Here is a 20,970-nt window from a genome sequence, read left to right as displayed (position 1 = left end):
TCAATTATGTACTAATATTAAACCAGAAACTTAAACTAGAAGGAATTTATAGTACTTATTTTTTCCCCTACCTAATCGTTGGTAGCTTATGGGGCTATTCCAACACACGGGGACCGGAGTTCTATAGCAGTTTCATTTTACTTCGACCACTTCATTCAAATGAAAAGCGAGTTGTATCCTCTGTCAAATTGATGAAGAACATTTACACAGACAAGTGTTCCACAAAGTGGAAATGAACGAGTAATGTGATCGCATAATAATTTATTTGCTTTTTGAAATCCGCTTATATAGCCTAACTGTAGTATAAGTGATTACACTCACCCCCTACCTAACTTACAGGTGTTCCACACAGTGGAAATTAAGAAGTAATGTAATCGCATATTAATTTATTTGCTTTTTGAATCTGCTTTTATAAAGTTTAACTGTAGTATAAGTGATTACACTCACCCGCTACCAAAGATTTGTTAAAGGTTTAGGTGACCGTTAAGTAATCATTATATTGCGTAGTTTGCAATCTACCCTGGGGAATACTTGTATATCATTCACTGGTATAAAGAAACTAGCGAATGTTTGTGTCTACATGACCCATATTGGAATACGTTGCCATTGCTGTCTTGCCAGATGTGGGTCGCGCAGACGTCACATATTTCCCACGAGTGGTGCTGTATGGAAGGACTAACTTACACAAGAAAAGCTCGTAAAGGTTCATTAAGGTTATGTGTTAATATGCCTTATTATGTGTAAGGCTTACTTGGAGCTAGAGTTAGGGTCACGGAGAGCTTTGGCAACCAGTATTACTTTATGTTCTGGATTGTATACAACAGTAGTTACAATGATGATAACGAGTTAACCGTGGCTGAAAGGCAAATAAAATCAATAGTAAGCCTCATGAGACATGGGAAGGCATATGGATATACAGCACTGTCATTGACCTCACAATGCGCCTTCTATAAGTGAATTACTCGCATCCTGTATGAGTGAAACGTGAAGAAGCTATTCCTATTAAATTCGGTCAATGTACTTTCGAATATACCACTGAAATACACTATTCTAGTATGTTTACAGTTTATACCAAAAATTTAAATCAAATACACACGTGGTGTGTGTAGACAGAGACAGCTGCAAACCAGTTAAACGAACTTGGCAGTGAATTCACATGGTGTGATTGCATCCGAAATTACACATTATACTATAAGTCCATAAGCTCACAGTCGCGTGGCACTCTCGATACACCCATGCCTTTTTGCATTCGGACTGCTCAAATGATGGTAGACGGTCGTGACGTACTGTGCTCGTACGAGCTCGTGGTTAACTTGCAAAGTAGCAAAGTGACTAACTAGTTCAGTAGCCAGACGTAGTCGAACGCGTTCGTCCCGCCGCACACGCCGTACCATATGGAATAGATCGCGACCGAAACCTATAAAAATACTATTCGAATTTGCAGCTTAAAAGACAGAATAGTCAGAGTTAAATACAGATTCAGTATTCGTATTGACTAACTGGGACAAGGTGATGTTAGAAACGAAAAAAAATCTATTTTAAACCAACATATGTTAAACGAAATTATTATACCGTGAATAAATACAGGAACGTGTTATCGCACCAGAATTGGCGAAGTCCGGCCGCAATATTATCAACTCATGGGTTGTTCATGGTGTACACTACTACACGTGGTGCTTCCCGCCGCAACTCAATCCGCAGCGTGACGCAATATTTGTATGACTTGCCACATGATTTTCGGCCACAGTTCCAGCATTACGACGGTTTTACATAGTGAATGTGTTAAAATAAAATTCGCGCGAATTTTTTTAGTGTGCGTTCGGTAAAATAATTTTCAAAAACTATTAAACATGGCTAAAGTTGCCGACGTAGATGGATTAGCTCCCAAGGCTATCGAAAATGAAGTTGAAAGCAGTGATGGTGTCGATAAAGGATCTGGTGGAGGTGTGCGATTGAAAAAAGAGTTGAGTCTAATGAACGGTGTGGCAATAATTGTGGGTGTAATAGTCGGATCAGGAATATTCGTTTCTCCAAGTTTGGCGCTAAAACATGCAGGTTCTAAAGGAATGGCTCTCATCGTGTGGGTTTTATCTGGATTCTTGTCCATGATAGGAGCGCTCTGTTATGCAGAGCTAGGTGAGTTAAATTATTATCATCGATGCCTCGTCATGTTCGGTCTATGCTAATTACATACATCAATTTTTCAGATTTTGTTTCCTTGTGTGCAAAGTTAATTAGCCACAGCGATAGATTATGGTTGAGGCTATTTAACATTTTTTTCACACTATTTTACACAGCTTTTTAGAATCAACTACTATTCTTTTGTGAATTAATTTACTTCTTATTTTAAATGTTTTTAAATTATATTAACCCAGTTAGCCTTGTAACGCTATAGAACGAACTCTCTATAGGTATTTAAAATTATAAAATAAAATAATTTATACATTTTAATTCGAACGGATTTTTTAGTGAAAAATTTCATTACCTTTTTGTTTATTTTTAAAGTGTGTAAGGGGGCGTCCATTAATTATGTGAAACATTTTGGAGAATTTTTCGACGCCCCTCACAGGGGTGAGGGGCGTTGAAAAAAGGGTTGTGAGATTTCGTAAAATTTTCCTCAACTCAACGAGAGATTCTTCAAAATTTATATTTTTGCTGTAAGCGTTTTGTATATTGAGAAAAAAAACTTGTTCTATTACTTTTATTGAAGATTACCAAAGACTAATATATGTAAATACTACCGTAATTTAAAGTCTCAATCATAAAATTATATAGCGACTTTGCGCTACGACGTTCGTCAAATCGCATGCGTACATGTATACAGTTTTTCGACAGCGCTAAAACAATCGAGCGCATGACGATAAAAAGGGAGAGTTACTGGCGAATGCACTGCAGGAGCAGCGCACCAGCGGTGCTCAAACCGTGGACCCCGAACACACCGAGTTAGTCGACAGGGAGGTCAAGGTCTCGGCCACTTCCGGACGAGTTACCCCCATTGCCATTAAAGAAGTAAAGGAAGAAATCGCGAAGTTACACCACGGAAAGCACCCGGCTCCGACAGTCCATAACCGTGTTTAAAAAAATTTACCCACTCAAATAATAATCACGTTGGTCTCCATTTTAAGTGCCGCTATGACGAACTGCATCTTTCCCGCAGTGTGGAGAGAAGCGGACGTTATCAGGATACACAAACCTGGAAAACCTATAAATAATCCCGCGAACTACTGGCCGATCAGCCCAGTGTTAGGCAAATTATACGAGCAACTATTACGCGAGCACCTCTGGGACTTCATCACATCGAAACACTCGTGCAAGTGCACCGCCTCACGGAGCATATTTTAGTAGGGCTAAATAGGCGCAGACTAATAATTTACAAACTATATAACATGTGCGTGCCAGACAGTCTCTTGCTCATCATACGAGAATTCTTGTCGAAGCGTTCGTTTCGGTATCGAGTCGAGGGAACTCGCTCTCTTCCGCGATATATCTTGACCGGAGTCCCGTAAGGCACCGCTCTCCTCCCGCTGATTTTTAGCCTGTTTATTAACGATATTACCCGGTCGCCGGCGACCCATTTAGCCCTTTTCGCAAATGATACAGCTGTCTACTACTCGAGTAGGACAGTTGTTCCGGAAGTGGCCCCCTAAGTGAGTTTTGGAAAGATTTAGCTTGATCCCCTCCCCCTTAGAATACCCAATATAATTATTGGACGCCCCCTAACCAGTGTGAAGTTTTAAAAAATATATTTGGGGCATATAGTATAATTATACCGGTGTCATTATCGATGTCTATAAACAACAGTGAACACTCCATGTTTCTCCCTGCGTTGACATTAAAAAAAAATTAATCAATGAAGCTCCAGGTCCATACACAAAACTTTCCAATTCGTTATTAATGTTATTTTAAAATGAATTTTGGCTTCCCCGAATATTTTAGTAACTATAATACGTAGGTCATTAGTTGTTTGTTGTAGCAGGCAAGGGGCATTTTGTGTCCGCATAGATACGTTATTGCTACTTTAACGCGACGTTTGTAACTTTTTGCTTTTTTTTAAGGTTTTATGGCATGCTGAGCATAATACATAAAGCACAAAACAGCATGGAGTTCTATGATCTCTATGAGGTTGATTGTAGCATTCACTACGAAGTTACTATTATGCTACTATTAATACACAAAATCAGGAAAACAATGATAAAATAGTTAAATTTAAAAATAAATAAAAATATTGAAATAAAACATTTGATACTAAAATCCAAGTTACGTTACATACATATTATGTACATAAATACTACATGTTAAACATGCGGTGATTTGGATGAAATTTCGCACAAAAATATTTTTAACCTGAATTAAGTAAAGTAGTATACAGTATATCATGGTTAATGAATGACATTATCAAACCAATGTTCGCGTAAACACCGTCTTCTTCGCTTATCTTCTCGTGTATTCTTGATTTATTGACTGCATCACCACAATCTACTAAGTAGGTACCTACCTATCTACATATGCAACCTAGAATCATTAACACTTACGCCCTGTTTACTTTGATGACTGCAAGTAAATTCGTTAATAATTACAATTTAAATATCTTAAATCTTTTTTTTTCTACCTATGCTGATAGCCTTGAGAGGCTATACCAGCGTTACCCTAGCGTGTAGGTGAACTCTCGGAGCTCAAATCAGTGTTGCTAACACTGGCCCTAACAAGAGCAGTGCTTCGTAGAATCTACCACCGGATCAGAAACGCGACCCACTGAGAAGATCCGGCGAGAAACTCAGTGGGCTGTGTCTACGGGTTAATTTACTCGGCGAGCCCTTCGCCGCAAGCGACGGGTTCGGCGAGGACGGTGACCGGTATCTGAGGTACCTAAAAGCACCGTTTATGGATCGGGGGGATCGGATCCGTATTCCGTAATGACCTGTTTAGGGCGACGTCGACTGTTTACCATTCGGTCCTTCAGCTGTAGCGATCTGCATAGAACTACTGCTACTACTTCCTTAGCCGCTAGACATAAACCTTTGCTTCCGATCACAGGGAACGCGATCCACCCGCCTCACGCTATATTTCGCAAGTCTCACAACAATATTATGTATTGTGGTGTGTGTGGTTAGTAGTTACATCATTAATTCCATATGCAGCACACATGTATTAGTTAGAAGCAGGAAAATAAACAATAACGCTGTTAAATATTAAATATTATGACGTCGTCGTGGCCTAACGGATAAGACGTCCGGTGCATTCGTGTTGAAGCGATGCACCGGTGTTCGAATCCCGCAGGCGGGTACCAATTTTTCTAATGAAATACGTACTCAACAAATGTTCACGATTGACTTCCACGGTGAAGGAATAACATCGTGTAATAAAAATGAAACCCGCAAAATTATAATTTGCGTAATTACTGGTGGTAGGACCTCTTGTGAGTCCGCACGGGTAGGTACCACCGCCCCGCCTATTTCTGCCGTGAAGCAGTAATGCGTTTCGGTTTGAAGGGTGGGGCAGCCGTTGTGACTATACTGAGACCTTAGAACTATATCTCAAGGTGTGTGGCGCATTTACGTTGTAGATGTCTATGGGCTCCAGTAACCACTTAACATCAGGTGGGCTGTGAGCTCGTCCACACAGCTAAGCAATAAAAAAAAATAAAAAAAAAAAAAACAAACACAGCAATATCAAGATGAACGCGCTTTTTTGTTTGCCAAAAATAGGCTGACAAGCTCCTGGCCGACCTTATATAAATAGTTTTAATAATAGTTATAATAATAGTTTTTCCATAGATATTACAATATAATCGCCCATACCTATCTTGAGACATTATTGTCTTCATTGCTTTGGTACAAATATTTTCCTAGCTCTCATGTTTGAACACAAGACTGTGTCGCGCCAGAAATAGACAGAATGACCCACCTGTGGGAGCTTAGTATGTATCTCACAACAACATCAATAGGGATTAAGAAGTTAGGTAGGAAATAAAAGAACGATACCTACAGCTAAGGTGCCGTAGCCAATGGGATTCAATATTTTCATTAAAGTACCATTCTTTGACAGCAAATTTAAATAGTCTTTGATATACCTATACGTAGATGTATTCAATGTCCACGATTTGGTCTAAATGATCGATAACACTACCAAAGTTTCTGTGTTAAAATTACATTATATATTACAATATTATCATACAAAATGATATATAACGATCGTAATTATTTTTCAATATATTACAGTCAAGAGTGGTTAGTTATATAGAAACGATATTCAGTCAAGAATGGTTATAGAAGAACATTGTTAGCACGGTAATTTTTCAAAGACCGCTCTCTGTCTTTTTTTATTTTTTTATTTATTGCTTAGGTGGGTGGACGATCTCACAGCCCACCTGGTGTTAAGTGTTTACTGGAGCCCATGGACATCTACAACGTAAATGCGCCACCCACCTTGAGATATAAGTTCTAAGATCTCAGTATAGTTACAACGGCTGCTCCACCCTTCAAACCGAAACGCATTACTGCTTCACGGCAGAAATAGGCAGGGCGGTGGTACCTACCCGCGCGGACTCACAATAGTTCCTACCACCAGTAGAAGTCTTATAACATAACTATTTCATAAATATCCTCCTGTATCCAACTCGAAGTTTTTGTAATTACAAAGTTCAGCGTAATATATTCACACATCATTACGATTGGTAACTTAATACTCATTCGTGCAAGTAAAGATCTGAGAAACGGTACAGAAATAACCTTCTTCCGTGTCTTATTTCTAGGATTTGACATATATGTACGTAGGCATGTATAAACGAGCTCTATTCTGATACAAGTTTCTAAATAACGCATTACGATATTATTTATCATTTCCAGAATCAAACATACTTGTTTACTGTGCATAGGTATATACGTACAACTTCGGAAAAGTTTTTTAATATTTTCATAAGTAAAAAATTGCAGTAAGATCCTTTTTGTTGTAATGTTTGCATCTGGGTGATTTTGATACCATTAAATGGATGTAATTTAAAAAAAGACAACAAAATAATTTAAGCTTTCCCCGCTATTTATCTATAGTTTTGTCTGTCTGTCCGCCAAAATCAGTGAATCCTACAATTCGAACGTTTTAAAGTATTAAAAAATAATAGTTTTAAAAAACAAAAAAAATACGCTGTTATAGAAAATCCAACTAAAAAATAGAAAATAAATTTTAATAGATTTGAATTAAAAATATTGTAAGAAAAATGATTTTATTTTAAAAAAAACGTGTTCATTTCCTTTCATTTTTCATTTTTTCTGTTTCATTTTTGTTTGAAATTTCTTTTGCGTTACATTTTTTAGTTAAATTTAATTTTTTTCATTTTTTTTGTTTAAATATTGAATTGTCATCGGTCCTTTATAAGTTAGCCAAATTTCGAGTTAATCCGACGTTTTGAAGGGGTCAAAATCATGTTCAAAGATTCCGTTACATACATACTAACATAATACGTCTGAAGCTGAATAAAAGCGTATTAAAACCGCGATGTAAACCTCAAAAAATAAATGACGTTTATGGACTAAACGCAGTATTTAGTAACAGTAGTATAAAATTGCTTCAAGCATTTTCGACCCGGAAATTTCAAAGTTGAAGCTCAAGCTGGTCGACTAGGTACGGATAAAGTCGAAGAGATTTTATCAAAAGTGGAGCAAGAACGCAGTTTCTATGATTTCGACGTGAAAAAAATGAAATCAATAAAATGTGATATTATTTTATTTTCGTATTTGAAAATGTATGTGTTGCAATGTAAATGTTTATAATAATAACGTGTAAATCTTAGAATCAATACGGATAAAGTAAATAAAACACCATAAAAAAAAACGAAAAAGTTTCTCCCTATTGCATGTTGCATATAGTATGTAGATATAACCCAATGAGGGTTAACGTTGATTGAGGGTTCACAGCAGGCGGCTAGTAGTAAAACTCATGCCAAAACCCTATGCAGCATGATAAGAGAACATACTGAGCCGATTTTACATAAGGCAAGAAGAAGAAGTAGTTGAGAAGGCAACCTCTTTCCGGCGATGGTCACGGGGCGACCTAAGAGGGTCAAGACTGCGCCGCACGCTACAGTCGCGCCGCGCTGACATCAGGAAGATGGGAAGACGCGTCGGCGGAAGCCGTCCGCGCTGCCGCCGTCGCTATTGTCGCCAGACGTGCTGTGGAAGAGCTACTCGGTCGAGGATATATCACGTTCTGATCCAGCAGAGCGGCTCTGACCCAGTATCCCAGAATATCAGCAGCAAGGCCCGGGCGGCATGGCGGGCTGTCGTACTGAGGAGGCCGGCTCCGTTGGTCGTCGACTCATCAGTCGGCCGTCCACGGGGTGGCGGCTATAGTGTTGATCGTAGGAACCTCCTTACTGTGCCCGGGTTCTGACCACGGGCGGAGGTCGAATCTCGGGTGAGAGAGTGGAAAGAAAGTCGTTTGGTTTCTAAAATATCCTTGGGCCTGCAGTCCGCTCGCAACATCTGCGGGCCGAGATTCATATGCCCCTCAGAGCGGAATCCTCGTAGCATGCTTGGCCTCTTACTACCCGAAAAAAAAAACAAGAACTGCTTAAGACTTAAGATGTAGAAGTTGACCAAAAAAAATGTTTTACCCTTCTGAATAAGTGAATATACAAAAAGCTCAAGGTTTGATTACCACACGTGCTCGTTGAAAGAAATTAAATAAATCATGTACTCCTTCGCTTTATTCTATTAAAATGTAACGAAACCGAACCATTTTTAAAAATATTAATCGCTGGTGATGAAAATTGGAATAACTATGACAAGAACGTGCGCAAAATCATTGTCAAACAGCAGTCAAATTCCACACACAAGACTATAGCGAAACCTGCATTACTCGCAATACGATGATGATATAAAATAGAGGAAAAACGGCAGAAATCGATCAACAGATGGGTGTGGTTTCTCAATATAACAGTGGCGGACCACAAATATATTAGCAAATATTGAGAGAGGAAGAGTTAATGTAATCACAATATGGCCCTGAGAAATTACTGTTACTACCATAATTAATACAAAACAAAAAGAAAATACTGTAGCGATCAGAGAGCGGTTGTGATTGTGTGAGAGGCCATTATTACCCTACTGACGCTGCAAGCCCTAACATCTCATTAAAAGTTCACTGGTTCTGTCAAACCCCGTAATCATGCGAAGATATTGAAATGTTCTGAAACCCCAATATTCTGATTATTAAAAAAGTACGACTAAAATCCTAAAATACGACTTAAATCCTAAAAGGGTTAAAATTATGATTCACAAATGTTATAGAGTAATTGACAAAATAATCCTAAATACACTAAATGAAATTGTGACGATGACAAAAATTCCAAAATAGTCTGATGGCTTAGGCTGAATGAATAAGCGACCTAAACTGAAAAATGGCGACTATAACCGTAATAAAACTACAAGACAATGCTTAAAGGCGAAAACCTATTACCTACATATTTTTACCAACTTTTATACAGTTGAGCAAAATATGGTATTTTTCTTTTACTTTTGTCCGAGATGAAATATACATGTATGCATTATTCTTGGAGGATGAAACTGTGCGACAAATGAAGTTATTAATATAATTTCATTTCGGTCCATTTATATTTTGTATTCAGTTACAAATATTTAATCGTTCATTTCGTTGTCACGGATTAGTAGTACATGATCAAGGAAGTTATGAAAGTATTTAAAATTAGCTGAGAGCGTATCATCTCTTAATGATATACTGACATTTTTATCCATATTAGAATTTATTAGGTACGTGCATATTATATCACCTGTTTAATAACGTAGGACAGGCTGACAAGTATCAATTGAATTATGGCGAGTAATAGATACTCTTATCTATTATTCCATACCATTGTCTGCTATCTGATATGAAGAACCCAATATTGACGCATATTGCAACATAATAAATATTAACACTAAATTCTAGCATAGTAAAATAATTTTTTATTACAACCTCAAACTGTTTTTAATATAAAAAATCATGAACTCCACTAGTGGTTTAAATTAATACATTTAAACAATTATTTTCTAAATGCGTTTGATACCTATATAATCCAAGAATCAACCTCTTCGTTTGCCGAATCTTATCTCCGGCTAGAAATGCCACCATAAAGACTTTAGGTAATTAAAAAACTGATATAGCTATATCAACTCCTGGTGGTAGAGCGTCTTGTGAGCCCGCATGGGTAGATACCACCACCCTGCCTATTTCTACCATGAAACGGTAATGAGTTTCGGTTTGAAGAGTGGGGCAATCGATGAACTGTGAAACTGAGACTTAGAGCTCACGTCTCATGGTGAGTGAGTCATTTTTTTGATTGCTTTGATGGGAGGACGAGCTCACATCCCACCTGGTGTTAAGTGGTTACTGGAGCCCATAGACATCTACAACGTAAATGCGCCACCCACCTTGAGATATAAGTTCTAAAGTCTCAGTATAGTTACAAAAGTTGGTATCCACCTGCGGGATTCGAACACCGTTGCATCGCTAGATACGAATGCACCGGACGTCATATATCCGCGACTAAAGAAATCTTTAGCCGCCAATATAGGAAATTGTGTCGCATTTTTTAATGCTCGTGTGAAGGAAGCGTGATTAAGGAGCTTTTACTGTGTATAATTTTCTATAATATGATATTATGTGATCAAGGAATAAAAGTAGATCTTTTTCTTTAGGTACGATGATTCCGAAATCTGGTGGGGATTACGCGTATATCGGTGAAGCGTTTGGTTCTCTACCGGCTTTTCTCTATCTGTGGGTTGCGCTCTTCATCCTCGTACCGACGGGAAACGCAATCACAGCCCTGACCTTCGCCGAAAACATCCTGAAGCCGTTATGGCCAGTTTGTAATCCTCCGGTCGTCGCAGTCAACCTTATTGCAGCCAGCATTACCTGTGAGTATTTGGTTTCATATTTAACATTCGCAAGCGAAAAAACTCATTACTACCGGCAAAAGACCTAGAGGCTCAACGAGGCTATCCATAGATAAGAATTAATGGAAAGTAACATTGAGAAGACTAGTCAAATGAGGGAACAACTGAAAAGAAGAAGAAAACGATTAGGCTTAATAAAATATATTCACAATTTCTTTCAACGTTCAATTAATTACCAGGCTCATAGTTGTTCGATAACATTCATAAAAATATGTTAAAAATTAAACTTCCAGTTTCTGCGTTAGCATTTCGTCTCACATAATCGAAAAATTCACATGGCTGCATTCGTATGATAAACGACATGCCATGCACTAAAAAGATATACCTATAGTCTTCACCTTATAAGGGGAACCGGATGAAATCCCTGGAAATGTTTACGTTAACTTTTTGTGCCCACCCAGAACAGTTCTCAGAATTCGAACAGGCATCAATGTATCGTGTACTCGTAGTATCTTTAAAACACATTTAACTGTCATCGATACGTTAAAAAAAACGTAAACGTTCACTCAAATTATAAAGTAATTCTATAGAGTTAATTTAAAGAGTATTGTAAAATTGATGAAAAAATCATTTTATTAATATTATCTGTGCCGACTTAACCTAATAGGTGTATGGCTCCAATAAAGAAAGAAAAAAAAATTATCTGTCCCCCTTTAACAGTTTATGTTCGACCTCAATTTAGTCCACACTGTCAAAAGCTATATAATCCGAGCTCACCAGTAGATGGGCCCTTACAAGTGACGGAAGAAGAGACAATCATGTCACAATCTTGTTGATATCCATCAACGTAAATGGTCCGGTTTGAGGCCTCTGGTTGTCATCTCCTTTCAATAGGGCATCCGCGTCCGCGTCTTTGTAATCGCACTCTGCTAGATCTACACTACGTAGGTATTGTGGCGCGGTCGACTGATTGCGCTTGACAGGATAATGAGGGCTTCCTCCCGCATCGTACTGACATACGACCGCGTACAATTCTTGGTTAATACACGTGACAAAAAGGGCGCTTAATTTCATTCTAATATGTATTAAAATTAATTTCTGCATCCGTCACAACGTGTCTGATTTTACAAGTTTAATTTCGTGTTTGACACTTTATCTGTCCAACCCGTGGACCTGAAAAATCATATTTCAAATGCTTGGTTTTAGTTCCGAGCCTCTGTTTTGAAACTCCATACTATTAACAACCGTATTGAATCGCAGCACTTAAATTTGGCGTATTTAGGTTCATTTGATTTTGATTTTTTTCGATTAGGAATTGCTTAAGATGATTTCGTCATCTTCTTTGTATCATCAGACCACGCGCATCCGATGCAGAATCCATATCTACAACCGCTTCGTTCCTAACGCTCTAAGTTAGGTGATTTGTCACATGTCTTACGCTGTAATGAATTTCCCTCATCGTGTTTCCCGGCTATCATAAAACTCATTACACAACCGGTATCGAAAGAGTTTTGAATGAGGAACTGAGAATCTTTAGCGACAGAAATCGGTTTAACGGCGCCAATGTGCATACTTTGTAGAAAAGTTCTTAAGAGTCCATGAACTACGGGAATTTTTTACTACCATGTAGACATTGATATCGAATGCCGTAACAGGCAACTGATAAATAAACTCTTAAATACCACCACAGTCTGAATGCTGCCGCACGCTCAGAGTATGCAGGTCAACTCAGTTTTATTCTAAAAATGTATCCCTCCTGTTCTGGCAAATTGTATTGTAAATCATTTGGTTATAGAAATTGTCGTAACTCTTTGAAAATAGCCTCATCACTTTTGGTATTCTTGAGAGTATTGACGTAAAAATTCCAAAGTCGTTATAGTTTGTCCTTTTCGAACAAAATGCCACTAAAATATTATTTCTTAAAGTTTATACATTTGTATTTCAGGTTTCCTGACACTAATTAACTGTTATAACGTGAAATGGGTGACGCGAGTTCAAGACTCGTTTACCGCTGCGAAAGTACTGGCGCTACTCGTGACATTCTTCGCGAGCTTGGTCTACTTATTCTCCGGACACACGGAAAACCTGCAGTACATGATGGAGAAAACAACAACGGATCCAGGGGAGATCGCTATAGCATTTTATACCGGCCTATTTTCGTATTCTGGCTGGAATTACCTGAACTTTGTTACTGAAGAACTGAAGGATCCCTACAAGTAAGCTTTACTGGATAGTTTCCGAGGTTTTCGGTGGGCTGTAAAATAAATACCACACAGAAGCACAAGGCCAAATCCACTTTAAAACCAAAACAGCTTATCATCGTTTTCTCTGGGTCTCAAGCCTGTTCATAATTAAGATATTTAAAAAAAACTTATCATAAAAATAGTCGCTTGTAAATGCAAGTTTAGGGTCTTTAGAACAAAATTTACTGTAAAACGACACTATTCTGATGGAGACAAATACAAAACATTTAGAAACGTCAGCGTTTTTGAACAAACTTTTGGAATCTTTCCGATTGATGACGATTATCAACATCACTCTCTGCATAGCGATTGCGAAGCCCTCCTTCCTATAATATAACTAATCTAATATCCATTTATAAAAATGAATATTTATTTATAGGTTGTCGTGTATACGTTCCTAAGCCATTCATTTGATTGCGATGAAACTTTATATCCTACCCAGGCGACGGGACAACCAAATCACTTTCGGTATTTTTAGCTTTTTCAAGCACCGGTAACCGTCCTTGTCGAACTCGTCGACTACCTCAAATAACGACGAGCGAAGTAGACCAGAAACACAACCCACTAAATTTCTCGCGATTCCGATTGGGTGGTAGATTCTGCAAAGCGCTGCTCTTGCTATGTCTAGTGTTAGCAAATTCTCTCAGGTTGAGCTCGTGAGCTCACCTTCCAGTCCGAGCATAGCTGGAATAGCCTCATAGGTTCCAGCAAATAGGTAGAAAAAAAAAGATTAAACCTTATAAAGTTCCAAGTGTTGTCGTTCCAAGGAAATTTTCCATCAAAAGAATCTAATTTGCTTTAAAAATGGAAGGTTATTGATGTAGACAATAATTAGGTATATGACGGCACCATCAATGTTAGATACGCTTCACCAGTAATATAATATAATTATTTTGTACGTGTGTTTGTTTGTAAACTCCTAAACGACTGAATCACATTTGAGATTATTTTGTATGGCTGGATTGTGGATCCTGAGATGCTTTAGATTTACAATAGACCCGTATTCCAGTTTTCTTTTTTCATATCTCACCCGCACTATTTACGAGTAAGCCTTGACGATAAATTTTATTATAATGTTCGGAGTTTTTAGGACGGTAAACCAACTAATTTGTTGATTTATAGACACGAAAAAGATTGATCACAAACTCCCATTTAACAAACCTATCTGTATTTGTCGTACAGTTTTTGGGTATATAAGTAATTGTATAATAAAAGGTATAATTGAGCACGGTAGGTGGCGCTGCAATCAGATCTCAAGCTTTTTAATTTCACAGCAAGACATTTGCCGGGCTCGCTAATAAAACATAAAAATTTATGTTCAATGCAAACCCTTATCAAATTTCCATGTAAATATCTACAGCTGTCTAATTGTTTTAATCGCTTTATACATTTTATTTAGAAACACTTTTCGTATTCATTCTTAACTTTTATTAGCGAGAACAAATCAAAACTTGATATTTAGATTTCGGAGAAACGATAATCTCAATTATACATACATATCTTGTAGGTACCTAAGGTCTGTAAGAAAAATACGAAATCAGTAACACACATATAGGATCTTCCAATAAGAGATTTCACTTTTTTTTATAAATGACTAAACGAAATTATTTGCCATCTATCTACTATCTATATTTATAAAAATGAATTGCTGTCCGTTAGTCTCGCTAAAACTCGAGAACGGCTGGACCGATTTGACTAACTTTGGTCTTGAATTATTTGTGGAAGTCCAGAGAACGTTTAAAAGATAGATAAATATGAAAATACTTGGAATTAAATAAAAATAACAATTCTGTTTTTCCTTGATGTGTCCCCCGTCGGACGGATTCCTTTTGTTTGTTTTAAGTTTATTTTACACAAAAGTTTACGTCTTTTATTTATCGATTGAGGCACTACGAAGTCTGCCTGATCAGCTAGTTGTTAATAAAAAACAAACACAGCCTAATGGCGGCCATGGCTTCGCTTCGCATACCACATTCTTTTCATGAATTTTTCCATCACCAATTCGCTGACTAACCTAACCTAAGACGTGTTCGTGAACAACTTCCACAATGGAAGAACATCATATAATGTCGTCGTGGTCGTAAGGATAAGACGTCCGGTGCACTTGTGTCGAACGATGCAACGGTGTTGGAATCCTCCAGGCGGGTATCAATTTTTCTAATGAAATATGTACTTAACAAATGTTCACGATTGACTTCCGAATAATGGGTGGCGGCATTTACGTTGTAGATGTCTATGGGCTCCGATAACCACTTAGCACCAGGTGGGCTGTGAGCTCGTCCAGCCATATAGGTTATAAATAAATAAAGTTAAACTCATCAAAATTTAATATTATGTTTGCGTAATTATTACAAATGGGACGTTTGAGGATTACGACAAAGGACAAATATTCTACCGAGCGGGTGATATTTCACGGACAGGTGGACCGATTGTCGTTGGTCAGAATTTGTGTTATGTGTAATTATCTTGAAAATATCGTTAGCGAGATTTACACATCTGTCAAAAATCTTATTCTATGATAGCTACCCGCTGGAGACGTGTTGTGAGCATTTCTACAATGAAGCAATCGTGTGTTCGAAGCTTGGGGACATATACATACAATTTAACTGAGACTATGACCTTGGCCACGGCCAGAATAAGTCTATTTTCGAAACTGCTTTTTTTAAACGACCAATTTAAAGATTGTCGTACTAACAAGCATAATTTGATTACTATATAAGTTTCCACGCTAAATAAGAATTATCTATATCTAAACAAATTATTTAGCTGTATTATATGTATTATAAAGGCAATTGAGACTGTGATGTTGTTTTTGATGCAAACATTGGAATGTGAGGTTAAAATCTCTTGTCTGCCCTTAAGTTCAACTAAAAAAAGAGAGGAGATATTTGATACGTACAAATAAGCGCGTGCACTTAAAGCTAATTAATCTCTTCTGATTCTTTAACATTATTTAATTATTTCCAGGAATCTTCCACGAGCGATCTGCATATCTATGCCGGTCGTGACCTTGGTCTACACGCTAACCAACATCGCCTATTTCGCTGTATTGTCCAGTGACGAAATCCTTTCGTCCTCCGCCGTCGCTGTTACGTTCAGCGAGAAAATTCTCAAAATGATGTCTTGGATAATGCCGCTCTTCGTGGCTCTGTGTACATTTGGATCCCTCAACGGCGCCATATACACTTCCTCGCGACTTTTCTTCGTCGGTGCCAGGAACGGACATTTACCTTTGGCGATTTCACTCATAGACATCAAGAGGTTGACCCCGGTGCCCTCGCTCATATTTATGGTAAGGTCATTGATAATCTCCTTTATTATTGCACTAAATGGATCGATGAACACACGTCTCATCTTTTTTAATTTTTTTATTTATTGATGCGCAAATTATTTACAATCATTACAGTACATATTAGCTAAATCGTGTAAGTAGTACCTAGATCTAATCTGGATTGCAATCTAAATAATATGTGCACTCAGAAAAACCATATTAATGTGCATAGCTTTGGCTATTGAAAACACAATTGAAATTACAAATATTGATAACTAGCCATTGTTAAATAGGATATCCATCACACATTTCAGGCTACCGTGACATTTAGCCAAATCATTATACTGCCTGACAATTCTTACCATAGAGTTATAGTATGATATATTATTTTTATATGTCCGTAACGCAAAGAGGTTTACCAAATGCGTTTACCAAATGCGAATCATCAAATGCATAGCTATTACAAAAGGCCAATGATGTCTATACATCACAACGTACGGTCACCCACTTTGAGACACTCGATTGAGGTCTCAATCGTATAGCATAACGGATGTTTTTACCTTCAAACCGACATCCATGACGGTTCGCGATAGATATAGGCAGAATAATGCTACTTATCCATGCTAACATCAAAACGCCCAAGCTAGCTAGCAAAATATTAAGAATACTGGTGATGCAATAACTGTTGGTAGGGTATCTTGTGAGTCCGCCATATTAGGTACCACCACAATATGCCTATTTCTGTCGTGAAACAGTAATGCGTTTCGGTTTGAAGGGTTGGGCAGCTGTTGAACTGTGAAAGACGTCCGGTGCATTCGTGTTGAGCGATGCATCGGTATTCGAATCCCAGGCAGGTACCAATTTTTCTAATGAAATAAGTACTCAACAAATGTTCACGATTGACTTCCACGGTGAAGGAATAACATCGTGTAAGAAAAATCAAACCCGCAAAATTATAATTTGCGTAATTATTAGTGGTAGGACCTCTTGTGAGTCCGCAGGTGGGTAGGTACCACCACCCTGCCAATTCTGCCGTGAAGCAGTAAGCAGTTTGAAGGGTGGGGCAGCCCTTGTAACTATACTGAGACCCCAGAACTTATATTTCAAGGCGAGTGGGGCATTTACGTTGTAGATCTCTATGGGCTCCAGTAACCACTTAACACCAGGTGGGCTGTTAGCTCGTCCACTTATCTAAGCAAAAAAAAAAAAATAACTCCTTCATCACATCCAATTTCCAGAAATAGCCTTTAGAGCCGGAGTTTTAAGGTCTAATATGGTTTATAGGCACATAACACCTTCATTCAATGTAAACACTTAAAAATCTTAAAAATGATACTTAACCCCTTCACTCACTCATGTCATCAAATATGAGTGCAATCTATATTCTGTTATTTACAGTGCCTGGTCACCCTACTGCTACTGCTGTCGAACGATATTTTAGAGCCGGAGTTTTAAGGTCTAATATGGTTTATAGGCACATAACACCTTCATTCAATGTAAACACTTAAAAATCTTAAAAATGATACTTAACCCCTTCACTCACTCATGTCATCAAATATGAGTGCAATCTATATTCTGTTATTTACAGTGCCTGGTCACCCTACTGCTACTGCTGTCGAACGACATCGAAGCTCTGATGGTGTACGTGACTGCTGTCGAAGCGTTGTTTACCCTCTGCTCGGTGACCGGCTTGCTGTGGATGCGCTACACGCGACCACGCCTCCAGCGACCGATCCGCGTCAGTCTCGTCCTGCCGGCTATCTTCCTGATAACCTGCACGTTTATTGTCATATGCTCGTGCTTTAAATATCCGAAGCACGTCGGCATCGGGGTCGCCTTCATAGCGCTTGGCGTCCCCATATACATGATATTCATCAAATGGCAGAATAAACCCAATTGGATATTAACAGCGTGCAATAGCTTCAATTTGGCGTGTTCCAAGCTGTTTTTGTGTTTACCCGAGGACTGCAAAGAATTATGATCTTTATGTCTTAAATTTTAATGTTCGCATTTATGTACGTACCATAGGTATGCTATTTTTGTTTTGCGTCTAAGATTTCGAAGATCTGTCGAGCTTATGATCTGACAATATATATTATGATTCCTGCGACGTAATTTTAAGTTTGTATTGAAGTGTGTCTGAAATCGTGTGTAATTATCGTATTGGCTGTACAAATAAAAAAATGAAATGTCTAATAATGTTGTGTTTATTCAATTGTTCATTATAAAATACGTCACGTACTAGTTCAGAAACTCGACCCCAATTTAATCTATATAATATGTACATAGGCAAACAAAAAAAAAGCAGTAAAGGTTCATTTTCTCTTTGGTATTACCGACTGAATTTATTTTTCTTTTTGTTTTGTTTTTGTAATTTTAATTAACAAATTTCGACAAAGTAACAAAATTGCCGCTCAAACATGCCTAGCTCTTTCAGGCATGTTTGGGCGGCAATTTTGAAAATTAGGCTGTTCGATTCTCTACTAGTGTTTCGGGTTCAACGTCAATATTTTTTAAAATCTGTAACTATACTAATCACGGACAATCCCAAATAAAGAGTAGGTAGAATAGTACTTTGAACGTTTCAATAAACTATTTCTATTCCTATCTTCCGCTAGGTAAATTGTACCTATTTCACTGACTATCTCTAAGTAGAACTTAACCACAGACTACTTAAACATATTATTATGCACATATGTAGGTACATACTATGAAGTTAATACGAATTTACCAAAACGACTACGGCGGCGCCAGCTAATTTAGGTACTTGCGCACGTAAATAACATACTTTGTATACCATAAACTATGATATCTATATAAAGTTTCATCTCGACTTGATAAATTATGTAAGAATGTACAGAAAACGTATGAATACATAAGAATAATTTTGTGAAGTGAACAGAAGAGTGTTTCTTCAGGTTGAAATGTGTAATAACGATGGTTTTTAACTGCTCAGCATATCTGAAAGTGCACAAATGTGGGAAAATGAAACGAAGTCGTACTTGCAAGCTGTGTGTAGCTGTGTAGCTTCACACGTAACGGAACTGACAGTTTTTGGATAAAAAAATATATACAAATTTTATACTACACAGGAACGCTAATTAATTCAAAGACAAAGTACATACTTTTTAATGGTGGTAGAACTTCTTGTGAGTCCGCACAGGTAGGTACCATCACCCCATCTATTTAGGCCGTGAAGCAGTAATACGTTTAGGTTTGAAGGGTGGGGCAGCCGTTGTAACTATACTTGAGACCTTACAACTTATATCGCAAAGTGGGTGGCGCATTTAAGTTATAGATATCTATGGGCTCCAGTAACCATTTAACACCAGGTGGGCTGTGAGCTCGTCCACCCATGTAAGCAATAAAAAAAAAACCTAAAAATTAATCTGTGTAATTTTGATTAAATCTTAAATGGTTTACATTCACGCCTTATCAACTAATATTACCGCATAGATTTTGTAACTATGATGTTTTTTGCTCTACAAAATCAATAGGTAGTTGTAAAGTATAATAAAGCGGTGGTATATTCTGCGAATATTTTAGCGGTAAATTCAGGCCATATTATGAGACGGGATGAAGATCGTGTGGTGAAGGTCGCATTGGGCTTGCCAGAACAAAAGAAAGGTAGAGGCCGCCCGCCATCGACCTGGTGGTCAAACATCGAAAGAGACCTTAAGAAAGCCCAATTGCCAAAACCGACAAACCAGGACAGATCAGCCTGGCGCCGTAGAGTGAGGAGAACCGACCCCAGATAACGGGAACAGGGACGGATAGTAGTAGTAGTAGGTATATTCAGCGAAACACTGCTCTTGCTAAGTTTTTTTCCCTTCCATAGCTCATAGCCTTGAGAGGTTATGTAATGTGTAGGTGATCTAGCAAGAGCCGTGCTTCGCCGAATCTACCACCGGATCGGAAACGCGACCCACTGAGAAGATCCGGTGAGAAACTCAGTGGGCTGTGTCTGTGGGTTAATTTACTCGTCGAGCCCTTCGTCGCAAGCGACGGGTTCGACGAGAACGATGACCGGTGCTTGAGGTACCTACCTAAAAGCACCGTTAGTGGATCGGGAGGATCCGAAATGACGTGTTTTGGCCGACGTCGACTGCTTTCCATTCTGTCCGCAGGATCGGGAATGTCAATCCGCCCCGTGCCCCATCCGCTCGATTTGACCACGGGCAGCGGGCAGGCACCCGGCGTGCAAATCTGTGTCCGTTCTCACCATACACGCACGAATCTGTCCGCCAGGCATGTCTATGTGCGTGTATGGCTAGCTCATTAATTTTGCGGTTTTTTCATATTATGTTAACATTTACGAGCCCTTCACATCACTCATATTTATTTGATTGCAAACAGTAATTCAAACAACAAACAACAAACAATAAATAATATAAATAAATAAAAGTATTCTCGACAGCACACGTGTTTTTATGTTTCGATAAATGAACGGTACGTATGTATGTATAAATCTTATGACAAGTCATTCAAACTATAATATACTCGTAGTAAATAGTTTACAAGTAACAAAAAAGTTTTTTAGATGTTATTGAAAAGCGGACGAGTGAGT

General features: G+C 38.2%; 1 protein-coding gene across 1 annotated transcript; it reads left to right on the top strand.

The window, feature by feature from the left end:
- The first annotated feature begins 1,345 nt into the window (after positions 1 to 1,345).
- On the top strand, positions 1,346 to 18,602 carry mnd (L-type amino acid transporter minidiscs). The gene is made up of 5 exons (XM_028181567.2): positions 1,346 to 2,136; positions 10,692 to 10,910; positions 12,835 to 13,105; positions 16,100 to 16,424; positions 17,992 to 18,602. Exons 1-5 carry the CDS (start codon positions 1,851 to 1,853, stop codon positions 18,382 to 18,384), a joined length of 1,494 nt encoding a protein of 497 aa, XP_028037368.2. The 5' UTR covers positions 1,346 to 1,850; the 3' UTR covers positions 18,385 to 18,602.
- The last annotated feature ends 2,368 nt before the right edge of the window (positions 18,603 to 20,970 follow it).

This window comes from Bombyx mandarina, chromosome 04 (assembly GCF_030267445.1).
Source record: "Bombyx mandarina strain Sakado chromosome 04, ASM3026744v2".
Lineage (NCBI taxonomy): Eukaryota > Metazoa > Arthropoda > Insecta > Lepidoptera > Bombycidae > Bombyx > Bombyx mandarina.
This window is presented reverse-complemented; position numbering and strand designations above follow the sequence as displayed.

Bases quoted from the DNA above. Each gene is read 5' to 3' on its own strand.
- mnd (XM_028181567.2), top strand. From the start codon at position 1,851: ATGGCTAAAGTTGCCGACGTAGATGGATTAGCTCCCAAGGCTATCGAA. The intron at 2,137-10,691 runs GTGAGTTAAATT...CTTTTTCTTTAG, and splicing joins GCTCTGTTATGCAGAGCTAG to GTACGATGATTCCGAAATCT. The intron at 13,106-16,099 runs GTAAGCTTTACT...AATTATTTCCAG, and splicing joins GAACTGAAGGATCCCTACAA to GAATCTTCCACGAGCGATCT.